This window comes from Leopardus geoffroyi, chromosome B4 (genome assembly GCF_018350155.1).
Source record: "Leopardus geoffroyi isolate Oge1 chromosome B4, O.geoffroyi_Oge1_pat1.0, whole genome shotgun sequence".
NCBI lineage: Eukaryota > Metazoa > Chordata > Mammalia > Carnivora > Felidae > Leopardus > Leopardus geoffroyi.
In genome coordinates, this window is record NC_059341.1 from 124,310,711 (window position 1) to 124,330,344 (window position 19,634).

Below are 19,634 nucleotides of genomic sequence, written 5' to 3' on the forward strand. Positions count from 1 at the left end.
CGCAGCATGGTAGGCAGACTGATGGCTTCCGCAAAGTGTCCATATCTAATCCCTTGGACCAAGGAATGTGTTACCTTACATGACAAGGGGACTTATGTTTGCAGAAATAGAGAGATTTTTCTGGATTTTCCGGGCGGGCCCACTGTACACAAAGGTCCTTAAATGTGGAGGAAGAACACAGAAGGTATAGTGTCAGCATGATGAGAAGTGAGAAAAACTCCACCAGCCTTTGCTGGCTTTGAACATGAAAGGGGGCCATAAGCCAAGCAACGTGGGCAGCCTCTAGAAGCCAGAAAAGACAAGATAACAAACTGATTCCAGCATGGGGCACCTGGGTGGCTCAGTGGGTTACACGTCTGACTCTTGATTTCAGCTCAGGTTGTGATCTCAGGGTTGTGAGATCGAGCCTCGAGTCAGGTTCCAAGCTCAGCACAGAGCCTGCTTGGGATTCTCTCTCTCCCCCTCTCTCTCTGTCCTCCTCTACTTGCTCTCTCTAAAAAAAAAAAACAAAACAAACAAAAAAACAAAACAAAAAAAAAAAAAAACAGCCCCCAATGGGCATTTGGGCAGAGCAGCCTTCCTCAGAAGGGCTCACAGGCCTTACTGGAAGTTGGCCGAAATGCACAGAATTAGTAAGGCTTAGAGAATGTGGGCATGGAAGGGACCGTGTCTGCCGGATTCAGAGCCTCCCAAAAAGGATATGTCATGTAGCCTTTCTCCAACACCACCTTGGTTCTGGCCTTTATGGAAAAGTCAAATTTAGTAGACACGGCTTTGATTCAAATATTTTTTGCAAGAAAACCTATGCACATACATAGACATCTCATCCCCATACATTTGCACTGCATAATAACTTTGACCTGAAGCACCAGAGGTATTGTCTCCTTCTAATCCATGGTTCCTTGAAGGCAGGACTTGTCTTTATCTCCAGTACCTCCCACAGTGCTGCCTGATGAGTAATTGAAGGAGTGTATAAATGAGTGAATGAATGAATGAATGAATGAATGATCTAATTCACTCCAATCACGTTGTCCTGACCCACAAACTTGATTTTGAGAGGCAGCATGTAGAGATAATTAGAGCCTTGGCTTTACACTCAGACTGGCTTCAGCCTAGGGCTTCTAATTGTGAGAACTTTAAGTTTCCTAAGCACATTCTCTGTCTTTGTCTTCATCTGTAAAAATAGAAACAATACTGTCTCCTTCAGTGTTATTATGAGGATTTAGTGAGATAATCAGTGCACAATATATGTTAGCAATTATTAATACCTATTAGTTCCTAGTGGCCCCCAGTCTTATGTTTTTGTTCACCGACCACTCTCCATAGATTATTTCATAAAGTGTTGGCAAAAATGAATTTAAAACAGACGTTGGTATTCAGTGTGTTTTTAACATTATATATTATATTAAGGGACATGTCTCCCAAATTGGCCCTTCCTTACCATAATACTAGGATCTGAATCACATATTTTAAATAAATATTGAAACGGAAAGGAAAAAAAATAGCATCCAACACTGTTTACTTAACCAAGAAAGCCAAGTACAGTTTGGGGGTGAAAATTTGGAAAGAAGATGAGTCCATGGTGCCTCCAAGAGTTGGTGCTGGTTGCTGATACAAGGAAATTCTAAACACTTCTAAAGAAAGTGTCCTGCCTTCACACCTGTTTGTGCCGTGGAGGAAGGGAGGGCAAATGAGCAGGAGAAACAAAGGGAGGTGGATCAGGAACCTAACCTGACGCTCAGGGAAAAAAAGTCCAAGCTCTAGGTTCCAATCAATAGAACTTTGGAGATGATGGAATGTCCTGAATCTGCACCATCCAAGCAGGCATTGGACATATGTGGCCACTGAGCACCTCAAATACAGCTAGTGCAACAAAGAACTGAGTTTTAAATCTTAGTTCATGTCATTTAATTGAGATTGGAATAGCCATGGGCTGCCTGGGGGACTCGGTTGAGCATCAGACGTTAGCTCAGGTCATGATCTCCTAATTTGTGAGCAAGCCTGAATCAGGCTTGCGGCTGCCAGCCCAGAGTCCACTTCACATCCTCTGTCCCCCTGTCTCTCTGCCCCTCTCCCCCTCCTTCTCAAAATAAATAAATATTTAAATATGTATACATATGTGCATTATATATATAACACACATACATATTATATAAAGAAAAATAAATAAATTTAGATAGCTGCATATGCCACACGTGGCTAGTCTCCACCATATTGTATGGTGCAGCTCCAGAACATAATGGTTAAGAGATCAGGCTTTGAAATCTGACTGTCATCAGTTTGAAACCACCCCAAGCTGCTGTGTGACTCAGGGCAAGCTATTTAACCTCCCAAAGCCTTCTTCATCTATAAAACAGGAATAATAACACCTGCCTGTGGGACTGACAGTGTAGCAAAGCCCTAAGCAGCAGGTCACAAACACTCACTCAATGGAAGCACATAGGCAGTGAGGACAAAATCAGTCCAACGGTAAGCAAGCCATGGATGGACAGATGGGTGGATGGATGGATGGATGGATGGATGGCTCAGTGATGGCTGGTCCTTTTCCATTAACCAGGACAAGAGCAACTTACAAACTTTCTCAGCTGGGCCTCCGCTGGGTGCCAGTGTTGTTTCATCCAGTGAGGCACTGGTCCCATAGCGGTGGCAGCTCTGTCTGTAAGTAGGACAGCTCTATTAGCCACAGTTTATTTTTAACACTGACTTTAACCTGCTGCCAGAACCCTCTCCTATCCTGCTGTTGATTAGTTTAGAAATGATTTAGAGTCACATCAGCCGAGGATTTTTATCCCCGCTGCCAATGGCCTAGCCTGCTCTGTGCCTCTCTCCTGGTTAGTGCAGATTGCAAAGTCCACTTTCTCCAACATAACCCTCAGATCGTTCCCACAGCTGTGTCACGTTCATAGCAGCAGCTAGCATTTGTGGAGCACCTGCTATGCACCAGGCAGTGTGCAAAGTTTGACATGCAATGGTCTCTCTGGATTCCCACAACTGTGCGAGCTGGGTTCCTCATTTTATGGAGAAAGAAGCAGGTTTCTCAAGGTCAAGCAGCTATTTCAGGGACAGAAGCAGAATTTGGCTCCAAATATCTGACTCCAGAGCCTGGGTGCCCAAACACGGCACTGTTCTGCCCCTGGTGAGATCTACCATGCATTAGACCCCTGACAATGATATTCTAAAGAGGAGACAGATTCGCCAAGGAGCTGGAAATGCAGGTGACAATTGTGATCTGTAACAGGATGCTACAGGAACATGGGAGAGCTAGAAGCTCACTCTGCCAAGTGGCATAGCACTGAGGGCTTCAGGCACAGTCCCTCTGACCCAAATGGCCAGAATTTCGACACCTTTAAAGTCACACACCCCTGGGGCGCCTGGGTGGCGCAGTCGGTTGAGCGTCCGACTTCAGCCAGGTCACGATCTCGCGGTCCGTGAGTTCGAGCCCCGCGTCGGGCTCTGGGCTGATGGCTCAGAGCCTGGAGCCTGTTTCCGATTCTGTGTCTCCCTCTCTCTCTGCCCCTCCCCCGTTCATGCTCTGTCTCTCTCTGTCCCCAGAATAAATAAATGTTGAAAAAAAAAATTTAAAGTCACACACCCCAAGTTTTTTCATGTCTCTAAAGATTTGCTCACACCAGTTCCAAAAATTCCAAGGACTCTTTAAAAGACATATCAGAATGCCTCCACCACTCACTTCTCCTTCCCAGGGACACTTTCTTGGCAATGGCTGGTGACCCTGCAATGTGTGTCAGACATTCCCCAAGGCTGTCCTTGCCTGGTCAGTTAATCCAGTACAGAGTCTATACCAGAAGACAGGACACAGGGAGAAGCTCACAGCATGTAGCCCAGAGGGAAGCTTAGTGACAAGGACAGCTTTAGCAGTTAGCATCTAAGTTGGGAGCCTGGGCTGAGTTACATTCAACTCCGCCTTCTGCCTCCTCGCCCTCTTCCACTGGCTACATGACACTCAAGACCTTGAACCTCTTAGTCTGGCTTCCCCACTGCACTGTGAGTCCTTGAGTTTAGGTATTGTGAGCTACTCATATTCATATATCCAGTAACTCCTACGGTGACTGCCTCTAGGTAGGAGCTGGGTAGATAACTTTGTTTTGTTTTTTTTTTAATGAAAGAGATGACTTTTTTTTTTTTAAATGTTTATTTATTTTGAGAGAGAGGTCGAGAGGGGCAGAGAGAGAGGGAGAGAGAGACTCCCAGGCAAGCTCCACGCTGTCAGCACAGAACCCAACGTGGGCTCGAATTCACAAACCGTGAGATCATGACCTGAGCCAACATCAAGAGTTGGACGCTTAACCGACTGAGCCACCCAGGTGCCCCTGGGTAGATATTTTGTAATTGAATTGAATTGAGCCTTCTCTACTGAGACATAGTACACCTCCCTCCACACCCCAGTTACCTCCGTGACCAATTTGACTTCTCTCTGGAACTCCTCTTCCAACAGCTACAGCCGTAGGTGAACATCAAAGTGCTCTGTTAAAATAGAAAGGATGGCAAATCAGTTTTTGAAGTGAGGATGACGATTCCAAATCTGATTCAAAAGTTCACATTATCTGAATGAATAGTTGAGCTAGGTGTCTCCCATTTTTCATACGTAATTCAAAGTTAATGAGCCCCACCTCACAGGGTGCGGCTAGCATCAGATGAGATAATGCTTGTAAAGCAAGTGGCAAAATGCCTGATGGTAGTAAGTGCTCAACAGAGGGAAGTGCAGGGCCCGTTCTACAGTGAGCTGAGGGAGGGACATGCCTCAGGTGCCAAATTTAAATGGGCATCAAAAACTCAGTAATCAAGGGGCGCCAGGGTGGCTCAGTTGGTTAAATGTCCAACTCTTGGTTTTGGCTCAGATCATGATCTCACAGTTCGTGGGTTTGAGGCCCATGTCGGGCTCTGCACTGCCAGTGTGGAGCCTGCTTGGGATTCTCTGTCCCTCTCTCTGCCCCTCTCCTGCTCATGCTCTATCTCTGTCGACATAAATAAATAAACTTTAAAAATAAAGTTATTAAAATTTTAAAATATTTATTAAAATAAATAGTTATTAAAATAGTAAAATAAAGTTATTAAAAAAATACCAAAGAAAGGCAGGATCCAGCTCTGCACTTGAGCTACCCTGTCTCATTCTCCCTACCTTCTGCCCTGCCTCCCCCTTCTCTCCCTATATCCTTTCTCCCCTCCTCAGCTGAATCCTGGTCCTGCAGGATGTTGTCTTTGTTGATAATCTAGTTGTACAGTTATTGGTATGGTTATAAAGCACCCACAAAAAATGTTGTAGGTAAATACAGAGAGGGGGTGAGGGCTTCCAAGGGATTCCCGTCTAATAGAAGAAAAAAAATGCACACACTGAGAAAGAAAAAGCGGCCCTGACAGCTGTCTGCAGTCAGCCTTTTTGCTCCCAGCTAGGCTGTGGTGCTGCCCCACTGAGCACAGACAATTTCACGGAATATCACCATCGATGACTTGCTATATCCATGCTGGAACAAGACACAGAAACTAAGCCACTGCGAAATCACATCTGGACAGAGAAATAAACAATGACAATGGGCAACAATAAAAATAACCCAGTAGCTGCCTCTCCTGGTTACCATGAGTCGGGGAGCTGTTCACCCTTCAAGGCCAACCAAAGCCCCCACCTCCGTGGTGCCACTCAGTGGTCCCAATGCAGAATCTGCTTCTCTGGGCTCCAACAGCACCTTCTTTGTACCTTGTCCCCTACCACACCCTACTGTAACTACCAACTTTAAACCTGGCCCACTATCACACCAGACTGTCTATGCCTGAGAGCCTACTACCACCATTGGTCAAACAAAGTCAGCAGCAAGGGTCAGCAGTCGTGACAGAAGCAGCAGAGCCACTCGGGGATTTCCGTTGGCATGCAAAAGAGAGCACGTTGGAGGCCAAGTCATGGAGGTGTGAGATGCAGGAGGCGTGTCTCTCCTAGGCCAGCCCACCCATCTCTTCCTCCCATTGTCATTGATCTATCCTGTCCTAGTGTGTGTCACGCTGTGTTGGGATGGGCTGCCTTCCTCTGCCGTTAGACTTGGAGGGCACGGACTTTACCCTTTTATCTCTGGGTCATTAATCCCAAGCACAGCACCCTGGACAAGAGAGGTGTTCAATATGGGTTATAAAGGGAAGAAGATAAACTAATGAGTCGTCCCCATGTGCTTAGAACCTAAGATGTATAAAAGGAAGCAATGGAAAGTGAAAAGGAAAGTTGTTGGAATTAGATTGGACAGAGCCTTGTTCACCAAAGAGAGGGATTTAGATTTCATTTGGTTATCAGTTGGGAGTCACTGAGATATTTGAGGGGAAGATCACCTGATGCCATTACTGATCATATGAAATGGGTGGAATGGAGAGGTGAGAGCTTGGACAGCAAGGCCAGGTAAAATGCTACTGCAGCAGTCCAGGCAAAACATGATAAACACCTGAAGAACAGTTCTGATGGATACAAAAAGCAGGAGATTGAGGTGGACACAAGAATTCAAAGGATTTTTTTATTAGATGTTTGGAATACTTTATTAATCCTTGCTTTTCCAGTATTTGGTTAGGTTTTTAAGCAAGTGGGTCTTCTTAATTATGTTTCATTTGAATTAATATGAAATTGGCTGACACTGAATGCATGTGTAGTAGGCAGAAGTATGGTCCCCCCAAAGAAGTCTGTATCCGGATCCCTGGAACTTGTAAATGTGTTAGGTTACATGGCAAAAGAGAATTAAGAATTAATTAATTAATTTAATTAAGATAATAAATTTGTGTGGTTTTAAGTCCTAATCAAGTTGTGAGGTAATTTGTTCCAGCAGCAAAAGGAAACCAATACAGTATGTTGCACAGAGGTCTGGGCCTAGGATGCTGGCAACCCAGCCAGGTAATAAATCTTGCTACAAATGAGCTGCAAACTGAGTGCTAAGGAATTGACTATTTATTTCAAATGCCCCTCATTTGTCATTTCTGAAACGGTCTGTCAGTGAGCCAAAAAGCCTGCTATTTCAAGCTAGAAATCGTGGCATAGTTATTCTCTGCCCTTTCAAATTTCTTTTTTATGCTTGAATTTCCCCCATCATTCAGGAAGTAGGATTTACTCTAGTAGAGAGCAGCAGATCCCCACCACCAGCAATGATTGAGCCAGTGGTAGCTTCTCTGTGTTAAATATGACAGATGCATACCAAACAAGTTAATTCTCTTCTTGAGGTGTACAAAGATGAAGTAACTAGTTTAAAAGTAGAGAAAAGCACTCCAGTGCATTCCAGTGCACCAACACATTATCTCATCCAGCTGGAGAGATTGCATGAGGAAGGGATTACTGCCCTCATGTTATATGTAAATAAATTGAAGGTAATAAAAGGGAAATGAAGCCAAGATCTAAACTAGGGTCTCCAGGACCCCAAATTTATGGTTCTTCCCCTCTCATCATGCAGATTCTCAATAAAAACTATCTCAAAGCATTACTCCTCCAGAATCTTTGGAAGAGGTCTACATTGAGTAATGAACAACCCCCGTGTTCTGTCTGCAGTGTGCAGCTGTGTGCACGGCGTATGCAATGGTGGGGTGGACGGTGACGGAAGCTGTGAGTGCTACTCCGGGTACACTGGCCCCAACTGTGACAAGCGTAAGTACTGCTGCTTTCCTTGACGCTATACTGGGTCAGATAGGCACAGACATATGTGCTTCAACTTTGTATTCACATAGTCGCATCCTGGGGCTCTACATGGGCAAGGTGCCATCAAATGTTTTCCTGGGAGAACACCAAAAATTAAAAAGACAGGGAAAAAAAGAAAAAGAGAGGATGGGAGGGGGAAGGGAGGAGTGGGAAGGGGAGGGGAGGGAAGAGATATTCTAGAAGAGTGGAACTCATGGAAGATTTGGGAGCAATGTACTGACATAGCTATGCTTTAGGAAGGTCAAGCTGGTGACAGTGCAAAGGATAGAATAGAGAGGGTTGGAAAACCAGCCAAGGTCATTGTAATAAGTCGGCCGCCCAGTAAGGGAGGTAAGGTGTGTTCTCAGTTGCAGGTCTCAAGGACAGAACATATTCATAGGAAACGGAGACCCACTAAGGTTAAGTGATTCACTAGAGGTCATAAAACTACTAAATCGAAGAGCTGGAACTCAGATCATTTGAAATTCTTTAAATGCTCTATCACACTGGGCCCAAGCAAGAGGTAGAAACCACAGGGTGATCGAAACAAGGGAAGTATAATATAAAGAATTAGCAAGCTATGACAGGAGAGTGGCCACAAAAACGCAAAGTGAACTCTAGGGCGGCCGAGCATAACAGAGAAGGACGAACTTGGAAAGGGTGGCCATCCCCAAGGCTGAGTTCAAATCTTTTTGGAGAAGGTATGGTGGCAGCCCACTGGGTAGAGAAGAAGTTTTCTGGTTTGCCCAAGCCGGCATGGATCCACAGTCATTAGGCACACGAAAAACAACCCTCCGGGACACCGATGAGCCAAGCCTGGTGGGCAAGCACACAGAGGGAGTTGGGGTGTGGTGGGTGCCAGACTTGGAGTGTGCAATGTCCGTGTGTGGAAAAGCTGCAAGAAGGTGGTCACTGGGTCCAGGTGGAGGATGCAGGGCCACCAATAGAGTGTATACTCTGAGTGCATGGCTGGGGCAGAGCATCACTGAATGTCCTCACACATTTGCACCACTGACAGACTATGCAACAGCAGCAAGCAAACACAGCAGAAACACAACACTGCACAAAGAAAGCAACAAGAGGAGCCTTCTCCTACAATGGCCCTCAAGCACCCCCTACTGGCCAAACTTAACATATCACTGTAAAGGAGAAATGTTCGGAATCTTATCAAAGAGCAGGTAATGAAGGGTGAATTTGGAGCTTATCCATTATGAAATTGGACATTCTTCCTGTGACACTAGCCTCACTTATCCTCTGGATTTTACTCTTCTGATCTATAAAATGAAAGGATTGGACAAGATTCCAATTCAACGAATTCCAACTTGTTTTATTGAAAATCACTGAGGCACTATTAACAGTAAGGACGATGAATAAAACACAGCCTGTGGAGGGGGCAGACGCTCAAATGACCCGTTCAAATCAACAGCAGAATGAAACTCGAATGAATAGGATAACCCCTTTTGTAGACCTCAGTCAGCCTACTTCTAAGGCCACTCCTGTCATTGCCCAGTGGACTCATGAGCAAAGATTTTTTTTAATAAGATAGCAGACATAGTCCAGAAGCCAGCTTCATGAAGAACATAGACATATTTGCCTCCAAATGACAAAATAATTCTGCCAAATCAAAAGGTAAACAATAGACTGGCACAAAATATTTGCAACCCACAGAGCAGAAAAGTTTTTCTAATAACATAAAGTCCATAGGCCATTTGCCAAAGAGCAGCAACTTCACAGGAGAAGAAATAAAAACTAGCCAACAGGTATAGAAAAAGTGCTTACCCCCAAGCAGAAATGCAAATGAATCACAGGTTCATTTAAAACCATAATGAAGTGGCATTTCAGAGATTTGGAGGTTTGGGTTTGGTTTTAGTTTTTTGCTCACTATGTTACATAGATTGCAAAGATAGATAATACCCACCTGTGGGTATGAGGAAAATCACAGTACTGTCAACAGAGAGATGAATTGCTGCAATCTGAGGGAAATTTATCCATTAAATTTTAAAATATGCTTATAGTTTGCTGCTCTGGCCCCAATTCTAGGGATTTACCTGGAAAAAGAGAGACACAAGCACCAGTAGGTAAAAATATATGTACAAAGAAATCCATAACAGTGTTGTCTGGAAACGACTGGAAGATTCATCAGTAGAAAATGGTTGAGTGAACTGTGGTATATCCTATACCAGTCAGGATAATGCCAGCTGCTGTAAGAAACAAACACAAAAATTCACTGGCCTAACACAAAGGTTTCAAAACTGTACCAAGGCACCCCAAGGTACCACATCAAACTCACAAGGGTGTTACGGGGATATTGTAATTTTTTTTTAAAGTTTGCTTACTTACTTTTGAGAGAGAGCAAGAGCACAAGCAGGAAAGGGGCAGAGAGAGAGAGAGAGAGGGAGACACAGAATGCAAAGCAGGCTCCAGGCTCTGAGTTGTCAGCACAGAGCCCAGTGCGGGGCTCGAACTCACAAACTGTGAGATCATGACCTGAACTGAAGTTGAATGCTTAAGCAACAAGCCACCCAGGTGCCCCTGGGATATTTTAAACTTTTGAGGGAGACAGTGATGCATCTGCAGAATACTGTACAAATGCTAGCTTGAGTTAGTTCACAATTTCAACATTAGGTAGCACTACATCCCTTTCAACAATATCATATCTTTATAAAGCTGTGTTTTCAGTGCTTGCTAAGATAAAAAGCAGGTATCATGCAAAAATCCTTTCTAATGGAATAAGCGTGATGGTTTCCAATCTGATTCCAAGGTTTAAGAAGTTGGGCAGTGTCCAAAAGCTCACACATTCCAGGGGCACCTGGGTGGCTCAGTCGGTTGAGCCTCTAACTCTTGATTTTGGCTCAGGTCATAATCTCACAGTTCATGGGATGCGAACCACGCATGCATGTGCTCTCTGTCTCTCAAAATAAATAAATAAGCATGTTTTTTTAAAAAAAGCTCACATATTCCATTTACAAGTAAATGTGGTTATTTAAAAATGAAGTAAAAATCTTTCTCTTTATATTAACCACATTACTTTTTCAAACGGCTACTAAGGTCTCATGACACACTTACTGAATTCCTTGGTTCTAACAACTTAATGAATGGACCTGGTAGGTATTTCTTTTGGGACATGAAGAAAGTTAAGATACTAAACACTATGACCTGAGAATTTAGGGAACCTCTGGCTTACTCATGTACAGTCCAGTGTGGGAATCTGACACCAGCTTCCCGCTACATGGTGATTACAGTTCCAGATTTTTCTATTTTGTGCCTCTGCCATTCTATAGCACCTCAGAGTGCTCTGCTTTGAGCCATGGAAAGAAGAAGACAGGACGGAAAAGTCCCTGCTTATGAAATCCAAAATGACACATACAAATTCCTCTCAATATTCCATCAATGGAAAGTAGTCACATGACCCCACCTGGATGCAAAGGGGTTGAAAATGTAATCCTTGAAAAGGCAGCCACTTCCTGGCAACAATTCTACTCTATGGAAAGAATTGGGGGAATATTCTCTATGAATGTTTGGTTCAACTAGCCACTGTTGGGGACAATCCCCAGTTGAGTGTCTCATATTTATATGCCTCTTGAGTGTGGCACACTGACTGCTCTTCACTCCAATATCTTTTCAAGGATGTTTGTATCACAAACAGCCTTGGAAGATGTAGGGTGTCTCTTGGGAACAAAGTATAGACAGGCTTACTGCCTGTTCTAGTTATCAATGGCTTGCCTTTCAGCTCAAAAGTTGTCCTCTTTGCCTGTTCTGTGATAATGGAGGGGAACTTGTAAATATCTCTCAGTTGCCAGCTAGCAAGACATAAAGTCTTATCAATAGAGAGTTTTGGAGGGACACTGAAGAAGGAAGGGTTTTCTCTTCCTGTTTCTGGTTTAGCTCACTCACCAGAGCCCCAGAGAACATGGTTTTTCTCCACTGCTCAGTCCTACACAGTTTATCCAGTGATAGATTCCTGCAGGGCTCAGCTTCCTCCAGGGTTTGACCACTGCATACTTTGTCAAGTGCTTGACTGAGGTGGCAGCAGTAGAGCCAGGAACCTCAGACAGCACAGGCCTGTGCCCCACCATGCAGAGATGTGCTCGCTGTTTGGTATGGCTTCTCCTCGATGCCATGCACACCAAGGTCTCTGCAGGGTTGGCCATCTGGAGAGCCAGCCATCCCACCTCTCCCACACAGCTGACCCCTGAAGATGCTCCGGCCCCAGCCACAGAACTATACTACACTTCTGTGGGGGTGGCTTCTTAGTTTCTGGTTCCGGTAGCACCCAGTGGCCAGCAGCTTCCCCAGGCATTACGTGAACCCGGGAAGCTTGGCACCTCTTTGTGGATGACCTTCCCTAGAGCCCTAAGAGGAAGATTTCCAGCAAGTCTCACCATTAAGGCACCTCAGCACCTTCTCTACCATTCAGTGACCAAGGCATGCCTTTTCCAGTGACATCTGGATCTCAGTCCTGGACAGAGGAAGGCTCTACCTTGGGTGTTTATTTATCTCAACCCTAGGAAAGAGGTTGCTCTTTATATACCTGCTATTTCTTCATTCTTTAGAATTCCTTTTAACACTCATGAACCAATTCCCCATTATTGTAATTTTCCATTGATAATTCTTTACACTAAAACATTCCCTTATTGTGTGGTTTCTGTCTCCTACCTGGGCCCTAACTAATACATTGCCTAGTACTTGAAAAATAAAACAAAACTTAGATTCCCTAAGATTGGGGCTCCTCCCCTGTAATGAAATGAAATCCACTTCATGACCCTTTCTACATTGTCCCAGGGGACTTGGGGCTTGGAAGAACTAATGCAAAACTGCCAACACTCTGGCTATTACTCTTGATGTGAGCAATAAACTGTCCTTCATCTCTGACCCAGGAATCTCATAGCTTCTACTAGCATCCATGGAACTACATTAGCTCAATTTCATAGCTTTGCATATTGGATAATATACCAGATTCCTTATAGTTTCTGACAACCATCTGTGCCCCCAATGTGATGAAGCACCACACAGTTGTTAGAGATTACAGTGGATCCTTAAATAGCTCCATAATATTTAGTTAAATTAAAAATCAATTTGCTAAATATTTTCACAGGATTCCATTTTGTTTAAAAAAACATCTAAGTAAATTTATAGGTGAATATAATATATGGGTTGTTGATATTGTTTACTTTGGGAATGAAATGGAAGAATGAGAATAAGAAAGAGTTCATTTTTACTTTCTACATTCTGGGGTTTTTTGAATGGTCGCAGTGAGTCTTTTTTAATTACTCTTTTTAATCACAAAGAACATTACATTGGTTGAATTTTTCAGAATCAGTTATTCTACTAATTCAGGTACCTCAACAATATTCCTTTGCAGCCATCCCTGAATGTGCAGACTTGCTCTGCCCAGAAAATTCCAGATGCTCACCTTCCAGCCAAGATGAAACAAAACTAGTATGCAAATGCCTTCCCAATTACCAAGGCGATGGCCAGTACTGTGAACGTGAGTAGGATTTAGATCCTGCTAGTCATTCATTGAGATGTTTAGGTTACTAAACAGAAAAAAACAAAACTTCATAACCTCTCTAATGTTAACACAATGACACTTCTATTTCTCTCTGTGTTAAGTTAAATGAAATATATAACAAGTACCGAGAAAATGTTCATCTGTGGTAGCTTTTCAGTAAGTGGCAATTTCTGCTTCTATTATCGAAGCACATAAATAGATTCTTACACATAGTTTTATATCAACCATATCAATGTTAGGATAAAATACAGTCTGTCTTTCTTCTTTCTTTATCCTTCCTTCCTTCCTTCCCTCCTTCCTTCCTTCCCTCCCTTCCTTCCCTTTTTTTCTTTCCTTCCTTCCTTCTTTCCTTCCTCTCTTCCTTTCTTTTTCTTTTCATGCTCATTCACTTTGTGAGAGGTTGTGTTATGTATTGAACATGAACTCTCAAGTCAGGCTGCCAGCATTCAAATCCCAGATCTGCTTATTATGAACTACATGACCTTGGACAAATTCTTTAACCTGCCTGTGCCTCCATTTTCCTATCTATCAAATAAGAATAATAATGGCTCCTCTCTTAGAGAGTTGTTGTAAGAATCAACTGAGTTAATGTATGGCAAATGCTTAGACAGGGCCAGTGCATATAAATACTACAAGAATTAGTGCTTTCTTTCATGCTATTTTATATTTAAATCCACACATAACATGGCATAGTAATATATCAATACAATATTTTTAGTTATAATCTCTGACACCCATACATGAATCTGTTCAACAGGTAGGGGGCATCAGGTGGGGTAAGATGAACTGTTTCTCTCTGTCTTAAAACAATGAATTGCCTGTGCAACTTTGATGAGCTCTTGTCCTGTCATTGCCTCTCAAGCCATCAATCCATGTTTAAAAGAAATATGCCATCCTCACGCTCTTTGCAAGTACGAGGGACCGAATCGGCACAGTTGCACGTGCCAAGAAGGCTACCACGGGGATGGCCGAGTGTGCTTACCGGTGGACCCCTGCCAGACGAACTATGGAAACTGCTCTGCAGAGTCTACAGTGTGCATATATGACGGTCCTGGACAGGTGAGCACATGATGCTTGGAACTGTGGTGTCTCACAGTAGGACAGCCACCAAAGGTAAAACTGTGCCGTAGGCGTCATTTGTCTGCTAGGTTGGCCCAGCTTGCCATTTTGATGCTCAGTTTGGGCCTCCCCTCCAGGCACACCTCCATGTGCTCAGGACGAACTTCCGTGTGTCCCTTCTCCGGTCTGTCTTCTGAACTCACACTTTCCCAGCTCCCCAGGGAGAATTTACCTGCCCTACATTCTCTTGTGTCCTGGTCCTAGACGGTGACAGACAAAATCTATACTCAAATGCGGTTGACAAATTAACTGTTAACCAAGTCTTGAGTGAATATGTCATTGACTTTCACCTACAATCCTCCGTTTCTCTCTCATATCTTTCGAGGCAAGAGAGGACTCTTAGAACCAAAAGACTGTGCCCCAAAGAAATGAGCACTGACAAAATGTCAGGCAGCACTGAAAGACAGTAGGCAGCACTGAGGATGTTCTGGGGGGAGACCCTGCCCCTGTAACTCACATCATGATCTTGACCGCTAAAAACCAGCCAGGTCCAGAGACCTTTGCTGAGGAGTTCGGCTGAAAAATCCCTTTCACTAATACCTCATCCATCTATCAACTATTTAGTGGGTGTCCACTGAGTCCATGACTGCACATCAAGTTCAGGGGAGAAAATCTATCCACACAAAAGGATATTGCTGCCCTGGTAGGAGGAAAGGCTTCAGTATCTGACCCAAAGAGTCATGTGTCCCTAGCAATCCAGTCACCCCATGGCTCCTGGAGTTTCCTGCAGAGTACCCACCCAATCTCATCTTCCAGGGAAAATGCACATCACATGCCATTTCTGCTGTCAATTCCTGAGACAGATTTGGAAAGAAATTCAAGGAGCTGGGCCTCCATCCTCACAGTGCGGTCCCTTAGGGGAAAAGTCACATTACACTCTGAGCCAAAGTCCCAGGACCTTGGGAGTGAGATTAAAAATAAACTTTGTCTCCAAAAACTGGACCCCAAGGCAGATTTTCAGGTCTTAGAAACCCCCCGTGTTCACACAGAAACAGGGCGTTCATTATTTCCATTATTCCAGAGAAGGTTTCCTCAATTTTGGCATTATTAGCACTTTGGATTCCTTGTTGTGGGGCTGTCCTGTACATAGTAAGATGTTTAGCAGCATCCCTGGGCTCTGGTGACACTGCCCCCCTCTCCTCTTGTGACAATCAAAATATCTCTAGACACTGCCCAATGTATCTTAGGTTGAGACTCCCGGCTGAAAATCACTCTTCTAAAGCAATGATATCTCCCATCTGAACTTCAGTCTCTACTCACCTGTAGACAATCTAAAACCGGGAATTATGGAGCCAGAAAGGCCCAGGGTTAGGAAACAAGAAAACCAAAAAGGTAAACTTTACAAACAAGGTGTAATTACACGTTTCGCAACCGGTGAGGTACATAAACCTGATCCCCAATTCTGAATACTCTGACACATTTTTAAGCCTGTGCTTTGGACCTGCCCCAAGTTAGCTTTTATGGCAGAACACAGATGGATTGAAGAAGGATGTCAGCTTCCATGACTAACGAGAACCCTTTGTTTTTCTCTCCGTGTCTTCTGAAGTCTCACTGTGAGTGTAAGAAACATTACCGCGATTATGTGCCCGGAGTGGGGTGCAGCGTGATCGATGTCTGTAAACTCAATAACCCCTGTCACAGGAATGCTAACTGCACTACCGTCGCACCAGGCCAAACCAAGTAAGTCTGTTCAGTTCCATCACCATCATTCCAAGTGCTGGTCAGTCAGTGCTGTGCCTTCCTTGAAGGGCAGGAAATGTGTCTTGGTCTCGTATTCACCCTCACCCCCCACAGAGCACGATGCAAGAAGCTAGTCGGGGCTCAATAAATCTTTCTTTAATCACTGAATCATCCAACAGTCGTTTCCTTTATAATGACCATCAGAGCACGCTGAAATACTGACCTGGCCCGGCAGCTCGGTAGTAAGTGGTCAGAGCGTGGGAGAAGGAAACCACCGTTGCTAGGAAAACAAACATCTGCTGTGATGACAGGCATTTGACCTCTAATGTATATACCTGTTTCCTCAGTCGTGAAATATTGCTTGCTGGTAGTAGCTAACAAGACAGGGGAAGGTGAATAACATGAGTGGTGCTTCCTGGACTCCAGGTTTTACAAGAAGGGGGTTAACGAGAGTAAAAATATTTGTGTGAAAATTCCTGAGGCAAAGGTGCTCTGCATGGTGTTAAGAAGACGGTATTCGGAAGGGAAGGAGCTGGGTTTGAGTCTCGGCTCTGGTATCCGCCAGGGAATGACCTTGGGAAAGTGGCATCATCTCTCTGGTCTTTGTTTCTCCATGTACAAAATGAGCACAGTGATGTCTACTTCACAGTGTTGCGAACATTACATAACAGAATGTTCTAGAAATTACCATAGAGCTATTATGTTTTTATGAGTAGGTGAACTGAGGCTAGAATCCCAGTGTTTTGCTCCCAGACTGAGGCTTCTACCTTCTGTTCTCACTGTCATCGGCGTTGGAGAAGGACTCACTGTCACTGTAAGCTCAAAACCTTGGAGCACCTGGGTGGCCCAGTCGGTTAAGCATCTGACTTCAGCTCAGGTCATGATCTCATGGTTTGTGAGCTCGAGCCTCACGTCGGGCTCTGTGCTGACAGCTCGGAGCCTGGAGCCTGCTTCGGATTCTGTGTCTCCCTCTTTCTCTGCCCCTCCCCCGCTCACACTCTGTCTCTCTCTGTCTCTCAAAAATAAACACTGAAAAAAAGTTTAAAAAAAAACCATAGTCGACACTGAACCATAAAATTATCAAGCAGTTTCTGTGCTCCCAGAGCCCCTTTCTGTCTTCTTTGAAGCTTATTCTTTTTATAGTCGGGTCTCAAATGTGTGGGTCTGCCCAGATAGGTTTTATGATTTTCATGTTTTATCTGGGCAGATAAGTAAGTCTGTAATCACTATGGGTAAAGTCAAGAGAGCTTGATATCAGAACACCTGGGTTCAAGTCTCAGCTCTGCCATTTGCCTTACCCTCTCTGAATGATGTTTCCTCTGTCATAAGAGGAGGAGAATTGTACCTCCTACCAGGCCTGTGAGCAGGATTAAATGAGAATACTTTCATCAATCTCTGAGCAGAACATGGCATGTAGAAATCACACATGTGAGTGCAACACCAACATGCCACAGTCATGCGTGTAGACACGTGTGCACCCAACACTCGTGTGTGTATCACTTACGTGCCTCTTACCATCCTCTCAGAAAGTCTGAGAAGAATACTTTAAATGCTTTCTCTCCTTTATAAGTGGCATTAAAGCTTGTGTTTAGAATGTCAGTTGGGGCTGTCAGTGGATTTTAAGAGTAAGTGTGTCCCTCACAAACCTCGTTGATCATCGCCCCGACCAGAAAACGGACTGTCTGGAAAGGCTGGAAAGAGGACTAAGTTAAAGACTGGAGATGTTACAGTGATAAGATAAGGGGCCATCACTCATTTAGTTCAGGCAATTTAGTTTACCATGGACAAAGATTTGTTTGTTTATGCCTCCCCAACATGGCAAGGAGTTTATGCAGAATATTCAAAATCACACTGTGTTAGTCACAGAAGTCCACCCAGTAAAGAAAAATGGGCTCAAACGTGGGCTGTCCCACTCACCACTGGAGTGACCTTGGACAGGTCACGTAACTTTTCTGAACTGCAGTTTCTTCCCTGACAGGTCCGCTAAAGAACAAGAATATCTCCCTGGAAAGAGTGGAGTTGATGCATATAAGCATCCTTTTAAAGTTGAAGCTCCATGTGGATTATTACTAAGAACAAGCATCTTCCTGCCCTGCCCTGGGCACTACATTTTAGAGGGCTCCATTCAGGTCCTCCACTAGCACCAGGGCAAGGGACTAAAGGACTAAGGGGACCTGCTCCCCCAGAGCCTGAGCCCCCGTTATAGACCATGCTCAGATATCCAGAACCCCATAATTCTCTGCCTGAATGTCTCCAAACCAGCCTCCAGGACCTGCACAAGCTCTTCCGGGTATCCTTCTCCCCTGGGTATGGCGGAGGCTGATTGTTTATGGAAGGTGTGGATGAGCAACTTTGTTTCCACCGCTCTCATGAACACCCCCTTGGCTCCCGTCCCACCCAACTACTGTTCTTTTCTTCTAAGGTTTGTTTACTTTTGAGAGAGAGAGTGTAAGTGGGAGAAGGGCGGGGGGGATGACAGAGGATCCAAAGCAGGCTCTGTGCTGGCAGCAGGGAGCCCAATGCAGGGCTCGAACTCAAGAAATGTGAGATCATGACCTGAGCCGAAGTCGGACACTTAACCGACTGAACCACCCGGGCCCCCCCCAACTACCACCCGGGGGCCCCCCAACTACTGTTCTTTAAACAAGCCAAGATATTCCCAGCTCCACACACTTGCAGATGCTTCCCCCCCACCCCGCTTAGACATAGTTCCCTCCGCACCTCCTCTGAGTCAAGCTAATGCACTGATCCTTCACTGTTCAGCTCAAGTGTCTTCACCTCTAGGATGTCTCTCCTGGACTCCCAGTCCATTCAGCTCACCCTGGGCTCCCAGAGCGGCCTCCCAGAGCGGCTCGGAATGCTTCTGTTATAACACTGATCACCCTGAACTGTGAGGAGTGCATAGCACAGAAGTGATGTGCACAAATACTGCCACCTACAGGCTGTGTGATCTTGAGTGAGATTCTTAACCTCTGTCCCTATGCTCCCTCATCCATCTATAACGGCGCTATTAACAGAACCCACCTCGTAGGATGGTTGTATTAAATAAGACACCATAGGGGTGCCTGGGTGGCTCAGTCGGTTGAGCGTCCGACTTCAGCTCAGGTCATGATCTCACGGTCCGAGAGTTTGAGCCCCACGTCGGGCTCTGTGCTGACGGCTCAGAGCCTGGAGCCTGCTTCAGATTCTGTGTCTCCCTCTCTCTCTGACCCTCCCCCGTTCATGCTCTGTCTCTCTCTGTCTCAAAAATAAATAAATGTTAAAAAAAATTTTTTTTAAATAATAAATAAATAAATAAATAAATAAGACACCGTAGTAAAGCCCCTACAAAGGGAACTGGGAAAGCAGCTATCAATAGAGGTTAGCTGTTAGGATTACTGATCTCTCTTCCAATTAGAATGTAAGTCCCTGGGAATCCATGTCTTACTCATCTTTATTGCAACAACTTCGGTCACTGATTAAAACAATGACATGAGGGACAGTTTGGAGGAATAAATGAAGGAATGAAGTGAAGAAGTGAAGGAAGGAAGGAAGCCTTTTGGGACACCCTATAATTTCACTGAGTCTCATCCAGCACTCTATGCAGTTAATTCCATCCCATCACATATAAAATGCCAATATCTTATGGGTGTTTTTTTTTTTTTTAACTTTTTTTAATGTTTATTTATACTCAGA

The 19,634-nt window shown here is 44.4% G+C and overlaps 1 protein-coding gene across 3 annotated transcripts in view; it reads left to right on the forward strand.

Annotated features, from left to right (window-relative positions):
* STAB2 (stabilin 2) overlaps positions 1–19,634 on the forward strand; it is a 166,693-nt gene that overhangs the window by 32,593 nt on the left and 114,466 nt on the right. For all 3 annotated transcript variants that reach the window (XM_045467010.1, XM_045467011.1, XM_045467012.1), the window contains exons 6-9: positions 7,523–7,618; positions 13,011–13,136; positions 14,023–14,219; positions 15,826–15,959. In XM_045467010.1, coding sequence (XP_045322966.1) covers positions 7,523–7,618; positions 13,011–13,136; positions 14,023–14,219; positions 15,826–15,959 — 553 coding nt within the window. The remainder of the gene's footprint in view (positions 1–7,522; positions 7,619–13,010; positions 13,137–14,022; positions 14,220–15,825; positions 15,960–19,634) is intronic.